The following is a 13106-nucleotide window of genomic DNA, read 5'->3' on the forward strand; positions in this document are numbered from 1 at the left end:
TTTATTGTTGGCATTTGTAAAAAAACAAAAATGCAAAGCACTGTTTCAGCAATGGCACAAGGGGCTCTATAACAAAGTTGCATGCTGTTCTTGTTAAAGGTGATTACCGGTATGTGCTGGTATTAATTCAACCAGTGGTTTAATCTGTAGTATCTTCATCTGCAGGCCCTCTAAGTTTGAGCACATCGAGTACGTCATAATGCACACACACACACACACCTTGTGACAACACTCCTGATCCATCAGTAACTTCTAATCAAGAAGCAGCGCAACAAATCTGTGACGGCATACGGGACCAAACATCAGTTCAGTTACAGTATTACATCAGCCGAAGGTCAACAAAAGCCACTTATCTAACCCCTTCATTTATTAAGTAAAGAAAGACAAGACTTGCATAAAATGCTCTTTTATGCAACATTTATTATCTTGCCTCAACCAGTGTTTCTAACACTACATTGGTTTTTGTAAACAACACTTGCTTATAGTATGCACTTGCATATATTTAAAACTGACATATCACAATACTACAGTTAAAAAAAGTGTCCTTACTGCTGAGAAGTTGAGCTGTCAGCATTTGAAAAAAAAAATGCACCTAGCTTTAATTTTTGCATGTGAAACAATAAATTCTTCCCAAAATAACAATCAGAAAATCAAATCAAAGACACATACATTATTCACATATATCATGAGGAATTTATTATTCATAGAGATGCATTGGTTTACAATAATGGTAAATCTATAGTATCTACTCTTACAAGCTCAGTTAGAGCAAATTTCAATGTTGATGGAAGAGGTGAAAAAGACCAACAAGTATAAAGACGCTATGTGCTCCTTTGATCATTTGATTATACCTTAAATACAAATATATCAGATCATGTTGGCAGTGAACATTTTCATTTTTAAAGTAACTTTTTTTTTTTTTTTATTCCTCTACAAATTTTTATATACTATGACTACTAAAATAAAATCAGGTAGTGTGGCCCCAGCATAGCATTAAGTAGCTATAAAGAGTAGGACTATCATTGTGAAGTGCTTACTTCAGCCCCTTTAATTCAGCCCCTTTCAGACATGAACCATTAACCTGACGGCATTTTAACGTGTCAGCTTCATCTTCGTGTGAACATCTTGGTCACTTTTCTGTTGTAGTCACCACTGCAGTCTAGAGGTTGGACTAAATAACATTCACGCATTACTTTGAACACAGTGGAAGGTTGAATTCATTCAGTCATATTAAGGTTTAAGAATGCACAATTAATCAAGATAGTAGTGGTAATGCAACTAGAAACCATTTACCAACTGTTATTAAACAACTAAAATTTAAAAAAGGAATGCACTATTAACTCCCAGACAGAAAAAACCCCAAAAAAAACGTGAGCGACATGGCGGGATTAGATGGTACTGTGCAAACAAGAGAAACATGCAAAGCCAAAGATGACTACAAGGTCTGCCCAGCAAAACTAGCATGTCATAAGTCTGCCGCAAACATGCACAGTCATTGTGGTTGGGGGTGACTGTTGAAAAGTAGTCAAATAGTTTCTAAAGAAAACAGAGTGATATTTTTGCTGAAAATGGCCCTATGCAATAAACAAGGATATTTTTATATGCCTAGATTTTTTCCTAATGAAAAATGACACACACACACACACACACACACACACACACACACACACACACACACACACACACACACACACACACACACACACACACACACACACACACACACACACACACACACACACACACACACACACACACACACACACACACACACAGTGCTTGTAATGAGTAAAGAGAACTAAACATTCCATAGGTGTGTTTGCACTTCACTTGAGCCAATAATAATACTGCCACCAACGCATATTGAATAGTAGCGAATATTGCACACACACGCTCTCTCAAGTCACCGTCAGGTACTGTATGTGTGAAGCCATGAAGATGATTAACACATGAAAGTAATCCAGATATGAATGACTGATAAAGCCAGCATTTTTTTTTTTATCCCATGTCTGAAAGGGGCTCATCACTTTTCCCTTGCCTTTGGCTCCTCTGCTCATTATGGTCCTTTTCTGTACAGATATATATATGTTTTTGTTTTTTTTTTAAAAAGAAGAAGATTAAGAAGAAGAATCACAGACAGACAGTTTCACAAATGTTGTTTGTGATCTCACTTAACTATACAAAAAACATTTGAGAGCTAGATTAAAAACAAAAAAATAAAGAGACGCTGATAAATACAGAAAGAAAAAAATAACGGAAAAAGATTCCAAAGAACAGAGTGTTTGGTTACGTAGATGAAGCTGAAGTTGTTGTTTTTTTTGTTTGTTTTTTTAATACAAAGTCACACTGGCAGCCTTGCCATTGAGAAGTTGGACTTCAAAGTCAGAGGGAAGGCACACGGTCGAGATGAAGGCTGGGCCTCTCCGGGCTACCGTTGTTATCGTCTCTGTTCATCTCTGGGCTGTGGCCGTGCTCGTCTGTGCTCTCCGGAGATTCATAGGGATAATTTTCGCTTATCTCCTCATCCTCCTGCTCTTCTTTAATGCTGGTTTGGTAAACACGGAGAACGAAAATGTGATCAGACTTTAAATAGTAGGTAATTCAAATGCACTGAAGAGTTCAGTGAATAGGGACACTTACAAAGCCTGTGGTGGGGACTGTGTTGCACTGCTGTCGCTTTGGTATCCAGATCCATTAGCGAGAGCTCCATTCATCTGCTCCTGGAGAACATGAGGCAAGGAGTGCAATGGGATGCTGCCCATAGAAGCTGGGTTGTATAGAGAGTTGCATTCTAGACCACCACCCTGAAAAAAGAAATACTGTCAGAGGTGTATTTATAGCACTGCTTAAACACATATACTATGTTAGGATAATTCATTCATCAAACATCTTTTTATTTGTAATACAATACACACAAACAACAAGATAATTAACATTTCTCTGTTACCTGAAGGGCAGATCCAGCTAGGCCTGTACGGTTCTGGGCGTTCTTCAGCAGAGATCTATTAGCATATAAATACAAGAGCACATTATTACATTTGAGTATGAATACTTAAATGGTCTAAAACTATATTCATACTTCTGTCCTGGAATTTTACTGAAGGCAAATGTTGTTGAATGTGTAAATTCCCTCTAATATTCTTAAAAGTGTATTTGTTTGCAGAAGCTGTGTGCATGGAGCTGACTTAAGAGGGATCTTAAACGCACATTTTTAACTGAAATAGCAACAGTAACTAAGGGTGATAGTGTTAAGTTACATTTCTCTCGATCTGAAGGAACTACGAGTACTGCCAAAATATACAATGGCGCTCCAGGTCTGTTTACTAAGCAAAGTCCACAATAGCTAAGAGTTTGAGTTTTTTTTAGCATTTAATCATTTAACATCTGCAATTCTAACCCCCCAGTTTTTTTCCATTTTCATCATAGCACAGTCCCAAGCCTTTAAAACTCCATGACCTGTTGACAGTAAATACTCTTTACTTGTGAGGTAAAGCTACAAGGTCAAGTTCCTTGATGCCAAGCGTCTGACTTCTAGTAACATCTGAAAGTGCATGGCCGTCACGTCTAAAGTGTACATACCCGTTACCAGCAGCTTTCTGGGGCCGCCTCCTGTGAAACTCAATCTCATCTACTGTCCACACGGCTCCCTTCACGTTCTCCAAACGTACAAAGCATTTATGGAGACTGAGGTTATGTCTGACTGCATTCTGCAAAATATAAGAAAATCACACATTTAGGAACTCCACACTTCAAGTAAGGAATTAGCTTCTTTTCCCGTTTCAAATTGAAATCTTTAATGACATTTAATATACAGTATATAAATATCAATACCTTCCAAGTAGCTGCATTACGCCGGAAATATGCAAAGTTTCTTGTGAACCAGTTGTAGATTTCATTTAATGTCAGCTGATTGCGAGGTGATTCAAATATAGCCTGAAAGAGACAGAACATGTAAGAGAGGCTCCAAATAACAGAAAAGATGTAGTGATCTGCTTTACGTGGCTGAAAAAAGTTCCACATTACCTGTCTGATGAGAGAGGCGTAAGTAAATGGAGGCCTAACTTCTGTGCTCAAGTAGAACTCCTTATTATCAATTATATCTGTGTAAAGACATTAACAAGCCATATTTACACATATGCACAATAAAAGTGAAACATATAGCAAATATTTCCAATTATATCTCAGTAGAAGCATATTTCAGCACTTTTGCCCCATGAAAACATTATTAATTAAAAGCTGTGACTTGTGATCTCACAGTTACCTTGGCTTACAGAGCGGCTGTATCGCCTCCTTACAGGGGTTCCAGTGAACATGCTATTGGGAGTGAGAACTGAGGGAGATTCGGAGAGTGGTGTCAAGGGTGTGGATGGGGCCGTGGCACTCTGAGAAATGCTCATAGGAGGAGGGCCTTTGGGCAATGTTGCCTGGGAGAAAGATGCATTAGACACCAGATTAACCTGAAGAAAAAAAGAACAGAAAACAAAGCAGTTAAGTCAGCAAAATGTTGGTGTAACTAAAAGCAAAACACTATTTATTTTAATTGAAGGAAACAGCTGTGGCAGGTTCTTACAGGCTGTGCTGCAGGTTTGGGTTCAGAGGATTTCAGATGAGCCATCATAGCCTGCAGTCGTTCTTTGTCCTTCTTCAGCTGTGTTAAAAACGAAAGGCAAAAATAGAAGTTTATGGATGGTTAATTCTGTGTTACATGACAATGTGAAGTTTGGTGTGGAAACTACTTCTTTCCAGGCCTCCTGAGAGGTGTAAATATAAAACGCTGGTGTGAAAACACACCACAACTGCAAAAATTTTCACATACACTTTGAGAGTTAAAAAAAAAAAAAAAAAAGACTCAACACAACACTAATCATCATAGTTGCATTTCATTTTTTTAAAGTTAGAGAGGGAAAGGGAAAACGAAGCAACAAAATCTAAAAGTATTAGGTAAAAGAAAACATGTTGTACCTGCAGTTCTAGCTGCTGTACCACTTGCATCTGTACACGACATTGTGCTGTACTCTTGTCATCCAGTGTGTGTTCACTGTTTAGATGTCTGCAAACAAGAAAATTCAAAATCATGGCATGCTTCAGGGAAACAATGTCCTGCACAAACAGGAGGGAGCAAAACAAAACAATGCTAAAGTATGCTTCTGTAATGCAGCAAAAAAAGCACTCACTGCTCCTCACCAAAACATTAAATATACTATATCATTGCTCATATGATAAATATATTACTTTATCATTTATTGCAATGGCGCATCCTTGTATATCCAAGTATGTATGAATGAACACCAGTTTAGAGGAATGCTAGATTTCAACACTCACTTGAGAAATGCCTGAAAGTCCCCAAAGACCGTCTCACAGCCAGGCCATTTACACATCCCATTTCCATACAGAGGATGGCTGTTCTGTGTATTTTCATCCAGCGGACCACTGCGAAACACATAATGCAACAGAGTGAGTGCACTGAAAGCTAGATACAAATAAATGAAAAAACAACTAAGGTTTAGACAAGACTGGAAATTTCAAAAGCACCTGTCTTTTCTCTTCAGAAGAGTTTGATGACCATTGGTGGTAGATTGTTGACTGGAAGACTCTCTGGTGTCTCCACCAGCTGACAGGATGCTACCATTCTCACAGCCTAAAAGTGCACATGTACACTATAGATAAATTGTTGTATGATACAGTGGGATATTACTGCATTTTACAGAGAAAAATTTCCTCGAGATGATTAAGATCACGATAAAAAAAAAAAATCACTGTTTACTTAAAACCTAACATTCTGGCAATCACTAGCAAAAACCAACCACTGTAACTGAAAACAATCTGTTTAGGTGTTTGAGCTCTGCAGTAAATGAATCTGCAACAGGGAGTGTTAGACACATACCTGGGGGTGTAGCTGGGCTGGTAGGAAGCACAGACAGCAGGCCTTGCCTCTGAAGGTTGAGGAGGTGCTGCTGCTGCACCTGAAGGAGCTGCTGCTGGATGGCAATCTGCTGGGCTGTCAGCTGTGACAGAACATCAGTCAGTGAACTCTTTATCTGTTGCAATATTGTAATTGCCAAATGAACTCTTTCTACTGACTGTTTGCATTGAAATGCAACTGCAAACTGAAATAGAACAAATCTGAGCAAGAACAAACCCACACTTGCTGCCTTGTGCACTCAGACAAGCGTAACTTTATCTTACGATTTTCTATTAAGAGCCAACAGAAAGTACATATTGTGAGTGGCAATGGATAAATGATTTTAGGACAGACTGATGATGCCTTGCTGCTATACAAATTCATGCACACAAGCTGTGTGGCTTTTGATAGTAAATGGGACACACAAACACACTTGCTGGTACCAAAGTGTGTACTCAAGTCCACAAGGCTTTCAAGTGTAAATACTGGGAAAGAGCAACGTATACTTTCTGAAGATGTGACGTATATAAAACATATAATCCTGATATATTTAGAGAAGAAACAGTATACAGCAGCCTTTAAACTAATTGGGAGTCATAAAAATCGTTCACAGCTTATAAAACATCAGATATAACCTCAATCTGCTGCTGTTACAGCCTAGCTTTAGTGCTGTTTTATACATCAGTTACAATCTACAAACACAGAGCTAGAACTTGTAAAAGTATTATTCCAGGTAAAACAATATGAGCTCTTGGTAATACCAAATACCCTAATGTTGATATCTATACACAGTGGTCTCTATAGCAAATAAAAAAATAACGCTTAACAAACAAATCTTACCTCTTGACTAACAATCCCAGCATTCTTTTGCTGCAGCAGCTGTATATTAAGCTGCTCTTGCTGATTCTTGAAGACCTCTTGAATTTGTTGCTGCAGACATGTTCATACAACTGGAGTTAACCTCACAAATAAATTGTGCTCAGTGTAGAAGAGGAAAAATATTAAGCATACATTACCTGGTGTAACATGAGTGCTTTCTGTTGCTGGAGCAAGGCTTGAAGCTGTTGGGGACTGAGGACTTGTTGTTGTGATGTCTGCTGCAGCTGCTGTGGAGCCTCTGCTGGTGGGGTCATCATGGACAATGACACTGGAACCTTCATCAAAGACAAAATAGAAAGGTTAAAGTCTATACATGGGACACAAAAACATGAGGAAATCAAGCCTGTGAAGGACATACTGCTGCACTGACAGGCAAGTATAATAATACACAAAGGATGTCTTTTTCTATGGTTGTGCATACATGCTACAACAAATCTATGCAAGTTCTAACCATCTGTGCACTTACATGTAAACAAAAAAGTTTATTGTTTTTGGCCATATGTGTATTTTCCCATCCGACTTCTTCACAAGACTGTGCGCTGCTCAAACAAAGCATGTCTGTTTAGGATCACCCGATTGCTTGGCCAAGCCACATATAAAGCAATTTTCTTGTATTATCTGAAGTTAATGCTTTGTAGCAGAAAACTGGCCACTAAAGGGACATACTGTCAAACCTACTGTTGTGCATGACTGCACCTCTAATTGGTTTACTTTGTAAATAAAACTTCAAATAATAGCGGAAAAATATGACACATTCCTAAAATCCATGCTGACATTTTCGCATGCATTGTCTGAAATGCAAAGATAATTCATTTTTGGTATCGTGTATGATTTTTTTTTTTTTAAAAAGGGACGATAGTGCAAATGAGAGAGGCTGTATTTCACAGTTCTTAAATGAACTGGATGTCAATTACAATGCCTAAATCAGTTTTTTTCTAATAAATCAAAATCAATTTGTCAGCAAACAACTGGAGCTACACACACACCTTGATCAAATTAAAAACAATATTTAGAGTTACTCACAGTACTAGTATTGTTTGTTATTCCCACAACCGTGGTCAGTCTCTGGGAAATGGTTTAACAATCATTTCAGCCAAAACTGTACCCAACAAAAACAACAGCAGCACTGGATGGCTTAGGGGAATAGAACTCCATCAAAACAACAACAACAACAACCAGTACCACAAAAACAACAACAACATCCTGTGCTAGGCATGCAGCAATTACCACACCCTCCCCCTCACTGTCAAGCCTCACAGCTCAGGGGATGTTTACAGTAAACATAAACAGAGTAATCAAAATTGCACAGAGATATAAATAATGAATAAAAAAGCATACAGAGCCTGTTTACGAAAACAGAACTTGAGATTCGTATTTTAATTAAGGTCTGAACCACAAACAAACATTTCTCTCCAAGGCAGAGTCTGTTTTGAATCGGGTAAACAAACTGACAGTGAATTTCACAGAGGCTTTGGGCTAACAATAACAGATGACTGCCTCTTAGTTTGTCCTTTCTTATGAAACTCAATGCTGCAGAGGTGGCCATCAAAGCAATGAAAACAGGTCTATCCCATAGACAGAGCCAGTTGGCCCCTCTATTTTTCTGTGGACACCATCAACACAACAACAGCCTTTGCCTAATCCCTGTTGCCATGGTAGCCAGCAAGTCCAAACATCTTCTGTTGTTGTTATTGTTGAAAGTCATACCAGTGAGCAACTGAGTGTAAACACAGATCTGTTCCCGCAAGACTGGTCTTGTGAACTCTGAGATGACTGACAGCAAATAGAAATGCTAAAAAGTTGCTGAAAAACAAACACAGTATGCTTCCCTTTATGAGATGTATTGCTTACTAAAATGTCCTAATAGATGTGGCTCAAAAAAGGAAACTCAAATGAATTCAAGTTTTAAAAAAAAAGCTTTAACTCATGCATAGACATACAGACACAATTTAACTAAGCACACAAATTGAAAGAAACAAGCCTTCTGTCACCACAATTTTACAGAACAATTTTTAAAAAAAAAAATTAGTTCAACAAACCTGATAATCTCCATTGAAACGTTTATCTGGGCACTGAAAAAAGAAAAATACTGCTCAGCAACAAGGCTCTGCCTCACAATCTAACACAGCCTCTCTAACCTACATGATGTGAGCGTGAACAAAACTAACAATGCAATACTGATCCCTCTGCCAAACAGGAGTTATGCTCTCCATTCCCCATTCTAAATCTCAGCACCAGCTCCCCCATCCTTGTGCTCCCCTTCAGAATAAACATAAAATACTGCAGATTGCAGAAACAGAGACAAATAAAACAAGACGGTCAGGGTTTAGGTTTACGTGCTAAAAAGGCAAAACAAAGAACCTCAAATGATCATATAGCAATAAGCTGTGCACAGAGTTCGATGGCATCATCTACCTGGTATGTCCAAATAAGTGTGTGCCGCTTGGATACCAGGCTAGTTATACATAAAATCAAATCCAGAATAAATATTCACGTGTAGAGAAGAAAACACATCTGCTTCAATTACAGGACAAATTTGTAACATTGTGGACAAACATCTTGACACATCCCCAATACAACTCCATGGTTTTGTTACAGAGTAGCACATATACACTGAAGAGAGAAAACATTTAAGCATTTCTGAACAGAATGCAACTTGCTTCAGGGCAGCAACAAACAAATGATTATCTCTTAATCAAGATTCTGAAGCATTTAGTGGTATCTCCATGTCATTTGCTTGTTAGAATAGAATAGAATAGAATAGAATAGAATAGAATAGAATAGCCCTTTATTGTCATTGTACATGTACAACGAAATTTTGGTCTAACAGTGCAATATCCAAAGATAATTATCCAGACCAACCCATTAGTTGGTGACCTATATTGGTATATTTATTGATTACATATATCTGAAAAAATTTCTTGGGGAAAATAGTTGGAAATAGTGTAATTATCGGGTCAGTTACATATTAAAGCAGCACTGACTTTAATTAACATACTCTCAGACCTGTCTGCAGCACATGTCACAAAGTTACAGATTAATCTGTAAATCACATTGCAAACATACAAACAAAGAAAATAAATTAAATAAATTAATGGATAATTGTGATCCATTAATATTGTCATATCAATAGATAGATAGATAGATAGATAGATAGATAGATAGATAGATAGATAGATAGATAGATAGATAGATAGATAGATAGATAGATAGATAGATAGATAGATAGATAGATAGATAGATAGATAGATAGATAGATAGATAGATAGATATTCTGATGTGCTGAACAAATGCAGCTGAGAGTGACTGACCCTGGGTGCCTCTGGAGGAGGAGTTTGGCTACTCCTCAGTCGACATTCATTCTCAGTATGATTCCCGTTCTCTGTCTGATTTGTTTGAATGGTGTGGCTTGTTGGATCTGACCGAGACTCATGCATCTGGACTTCTATGACCTGTAAATGGGGGGGGATATGAACCATTATAATACATTTAGGAGGGCAGACAAGGTGAATGCAACTGTCTGGACACCTTTGTCAAAGCTAGTATTTCACAAGATAATAAGAAGCCCATTCTTCAGGATAACTTAAGCAGTATTCAACAGTCTTTAAAATTACTATGCTAGAGAAACTCAACTTCTACCAAAGTCAAAAAGTACTTTGTTACAGCCCTACCCTGCAATACAAACACGCTCTTCTACAAGGGAGAGAGAAGGACGGTAGGTCTATTTGTTGAATAACTGAGTGCTGCCATGGCTACTGTAAACACAGGGGCCCTGGGTTCGTGTTTATGTGCAAACATATCTTCCTTCTGGAACAATTTACCATTAACCAGGTGGTGCCATAAACGGCTGTGGCAGGTAGTACAATGCACAAGTAGGCTTTTATGTATACAGCTTGGGAGTGTTTGAGTCAAAAGCCAAGCAGCATAAACAAAGATAAATAAAGTAGGCAAACAACTATAAGCAGATGGAAAGCTACACAGAAAACCCGAAATGAAACAGACCACGCAGCTTCAAGGATAAAGCCATTATTTTCAGCAATACCCACAGCCACATATTCAAGTCTGTTTAATCTGTTAATCAAATCAATCAGTTAGGCACGACTGAATGTCAATGTCAACATTTTGGAAACATCTGACAGACAATCTGATAAGATTACATACACTCAGATAAAGTTGTGAACAAAATAGTAGCAACACCTTGCTTAGAAAAAGAAAAATCTTTGAAAACGTGGGGGTTCGTAGAATAGAAAGCTGTGTCTAACAGTGGTGATGTGTCATTCACTGACGAGTCAAAACTTGCTGGTAAAAAGTAGGTAATTCCTACAATTTATAACATTAAACATAACTGATTAAAACAGACAGCTGTTGATGAGACATCCACAGTTTGCTTCTGCTTTCAGGATTAGCTCTGTAGACAGAGGGCAGTGCTTCCAGTAAAAAGCTTCTTTTTTTTGTCTTAAACAAGGTTGGGGGTTGCTCTTAGTTTTAAAATCCAGGCCGAATATAGTGTGATTTCCTCACATGTTTTGTTATGCATGCAACAAAACAGAATTTCATCCAACTGTGCTGTAGTGCCAGCATTTTTGAGATGGACTGAACAGCAAGTGCATTCATTTTTACTGGTCTTGCCTCAAAGGCAACTTTCTAGTAATGAAAACCAATACTATTTTTTTTACGTAAGCAAACACTGCAAATGGGCTTTTCATAAAGAAATAAATCCTGTACATGAATATAGTTTGACTAATTCCATGGATGAACTACTATGTCGTATCAGTAAAAGTCAGTAACTAAAGCTGAATAATATACTCTTTAACTGTTAACTTATGTAAGAGTGATACTGACAAAGCTATATGATACCCATTTTCTCAGAATTATATTTAGTAGACTGCTGTGAGAAATCTATAAAAGACACATGCATGTGCTTAAAAAACGAGAGAGAAAAAGACAGTGCTGAGTTTTGATTTTGTAGTGGATTTGAATCTGGGTGGAACCGGGTGGTAGTCCTTTACATATGGATCTTACTTTCTAAAGTGACTTTTCTTTTAATCTTCATGCTAAACCTGGGGTAGATTTTATAAGCCTAAAAATTGAGCCTTGCTGTGGTGCAGAAACATAGTTTCCTCTCAGACCAGTCGAATGAATTGCAATTTGCTGAAAGGTTAATGTGGATTTTTATCCATTTGTGCCAGAAAATGTTGCTAGCATCAGCTTCAGATCAACAAAAACAAACAGTACATTTTAACATAGTATTGTTACATAATATCGAACTTCCACCCGGCTACACATAGTATTGTTACTTAAAATGAATTACAAGGCGCTTAAATCTAACCCATTACAATTTACATGTACCAGCTGAACCAGTTGCTAAGTCTAGGTTTCAGTTTGCTTTCGTCTACGAGGTACGACTGCCCATCTTAAGTATAAGCATTCAAAGCGATAGGCTGGTCTGTGCAAGACATACGACTGTTTTAATAATATAGTCATTCCACATTTAACAAGCTGAGGTTGTATTGTCTGAAGTTAACTCAGCGTCACGCCTAACTACATCCAGAGCGCAGGGCACAGCCGAAAATTTCAACACCCACCCAACACCTAAAATATCAGCTTAAAAAGACAAATGAACGTTATCTGAAACAGACATTATTTTGTTAATTAAAGCAATGTAATTATCAATGAGAACGGAATCGATATCCGTTAACATCACCACTGCAATCTGAGATTTCCGTTAAGGACTTGAGCCATAAGCTAATATAAAACACGCATCCGGAGAAAACGGGAGGTTAGAAAGTCTGCATGTTAACTATACACATGACCTAGCCTTATCGAATAACAATAAATAACAGGCAGAAAAACGGCCAACACTGCGGGAAGCATTTTCCTTCAAAGTAGCTGCTACAACAAAAGCTAACAGCAGTCTTGACGCTAGCTTGCAAGAAACGTTTCTGTCTCTCCTCTTCGTTTCGCTCCCCACGCTAATATAACAATACATGTAATGTTACATTTTGTGTTCATTTAATGGGTGAACGCGCTAGGGTGAATTAACGCTTACTCACAGAATTATGTACACGCGGATAGTCTTTGACTCGGGGTGGTGTCTGAAGCAGATCCCTCGGAGCAGTGCCTTCCTCGGTACCGAGCTAGCCACAAGTTGCTAACAGAGGGCGTGGCCTAGGTAAAAGTAAACAATGGTGACGTCAGGTTCACACGCGGACTGTTTGAGAGCGGCTTAAATTTTGACGCATTTTATCAGGAAACAAAATCATAGTTTCTTGTCCATAGAAGAAATAGTCTCCATTCTGAAGTACAGGTCCACGGCCTATTTATA

At 38.1% G+C, this 13106-nt stretch overlaps 1 protein-coding gene across 2 annotated transcripts; it reads right to left on the reverse strand.

The window, feature by feature from the left end:
• Positions 1-668: 668 nt before the first annotated feature.
• Positions 669-12964, reverse strand: LOC309696834 (forkhead box protein P1-B-like). 2 transcript variants are annotated; one of them, XM_082518273.1, is made up of 17 exons: positions 12835-12964; positions 10093-10233; positions 8821-8853; positions 6919-7056; positions 6743-6832; positions 5885-6005; positions 5533-5638; positions 5323-5430; positions 4963-5050; positions 4571-4648; positions 4262-4457; positions 4024-4100; positions 3832-3933; positions 3580-3707; positions 2948-3002; positions 2641-2804; positions 669-2545 (listed from the first exon to the last, which is right to left on the reverse strand). In XM_082518273.1, the coding sequence occupies exons 2-17, from the start codon at positions 10216-10218 to the stop codon at positions 2383-2385; spliced, it is 1773 nt and encodes a 590-aa protein (XP_082374399.1). In that variant the 5' UTR covers positions 10219-10233; positions 12835-12964; the 3' UTR covers positions 669-2382. The 2 variants fall into 2 exon arrangements, with proteins under 2 accessions (XP_082374399.1, XP_082374400.1); XM_082518274.1 differs by lacking the exon at positions 8821-8853 and having other exon boundaries at positions 12835-12961.
• Positions 12965-13106: the final 142 nt, after the last annotated feature.

This window comes from Aulonocara stuartgranti (genome assembly GCF_965226115.1).
Source record: "Aulonocara stuartgranti genome assembly, chromosome: 20".
Classification (NCBI taxonomy): Eukaryota; Metazoa; Chordata; class Actinopteri; order Cichliformes; family Cichlidae; genus Aulonocara; species Aulonocara stuartgranti.

Coding starts and splice junctions, on each gene's coding strand:
- LOC309696834 (XM_082518273.1), bottom strand. CDS start 10,218: ATGCATGAGTCTCGGTCAGATCCAACAAGCCACACCATTCAAACAAAT. Junction 5,431..5,532: donor CTTCTGAAGAGAAAAGACAG/GTGCTTTTGAAA, acceptor TGTGTTTCGCAG/TGGTCCGCTGGATGAAAATA. Junction 2,546..2,640: donor CAGTCCCCACCACAGGCTTT/GTAAGTGTCCCT, acceptor TTACCAAACCAG/CATTAAAGAAGAGCAGGAGG.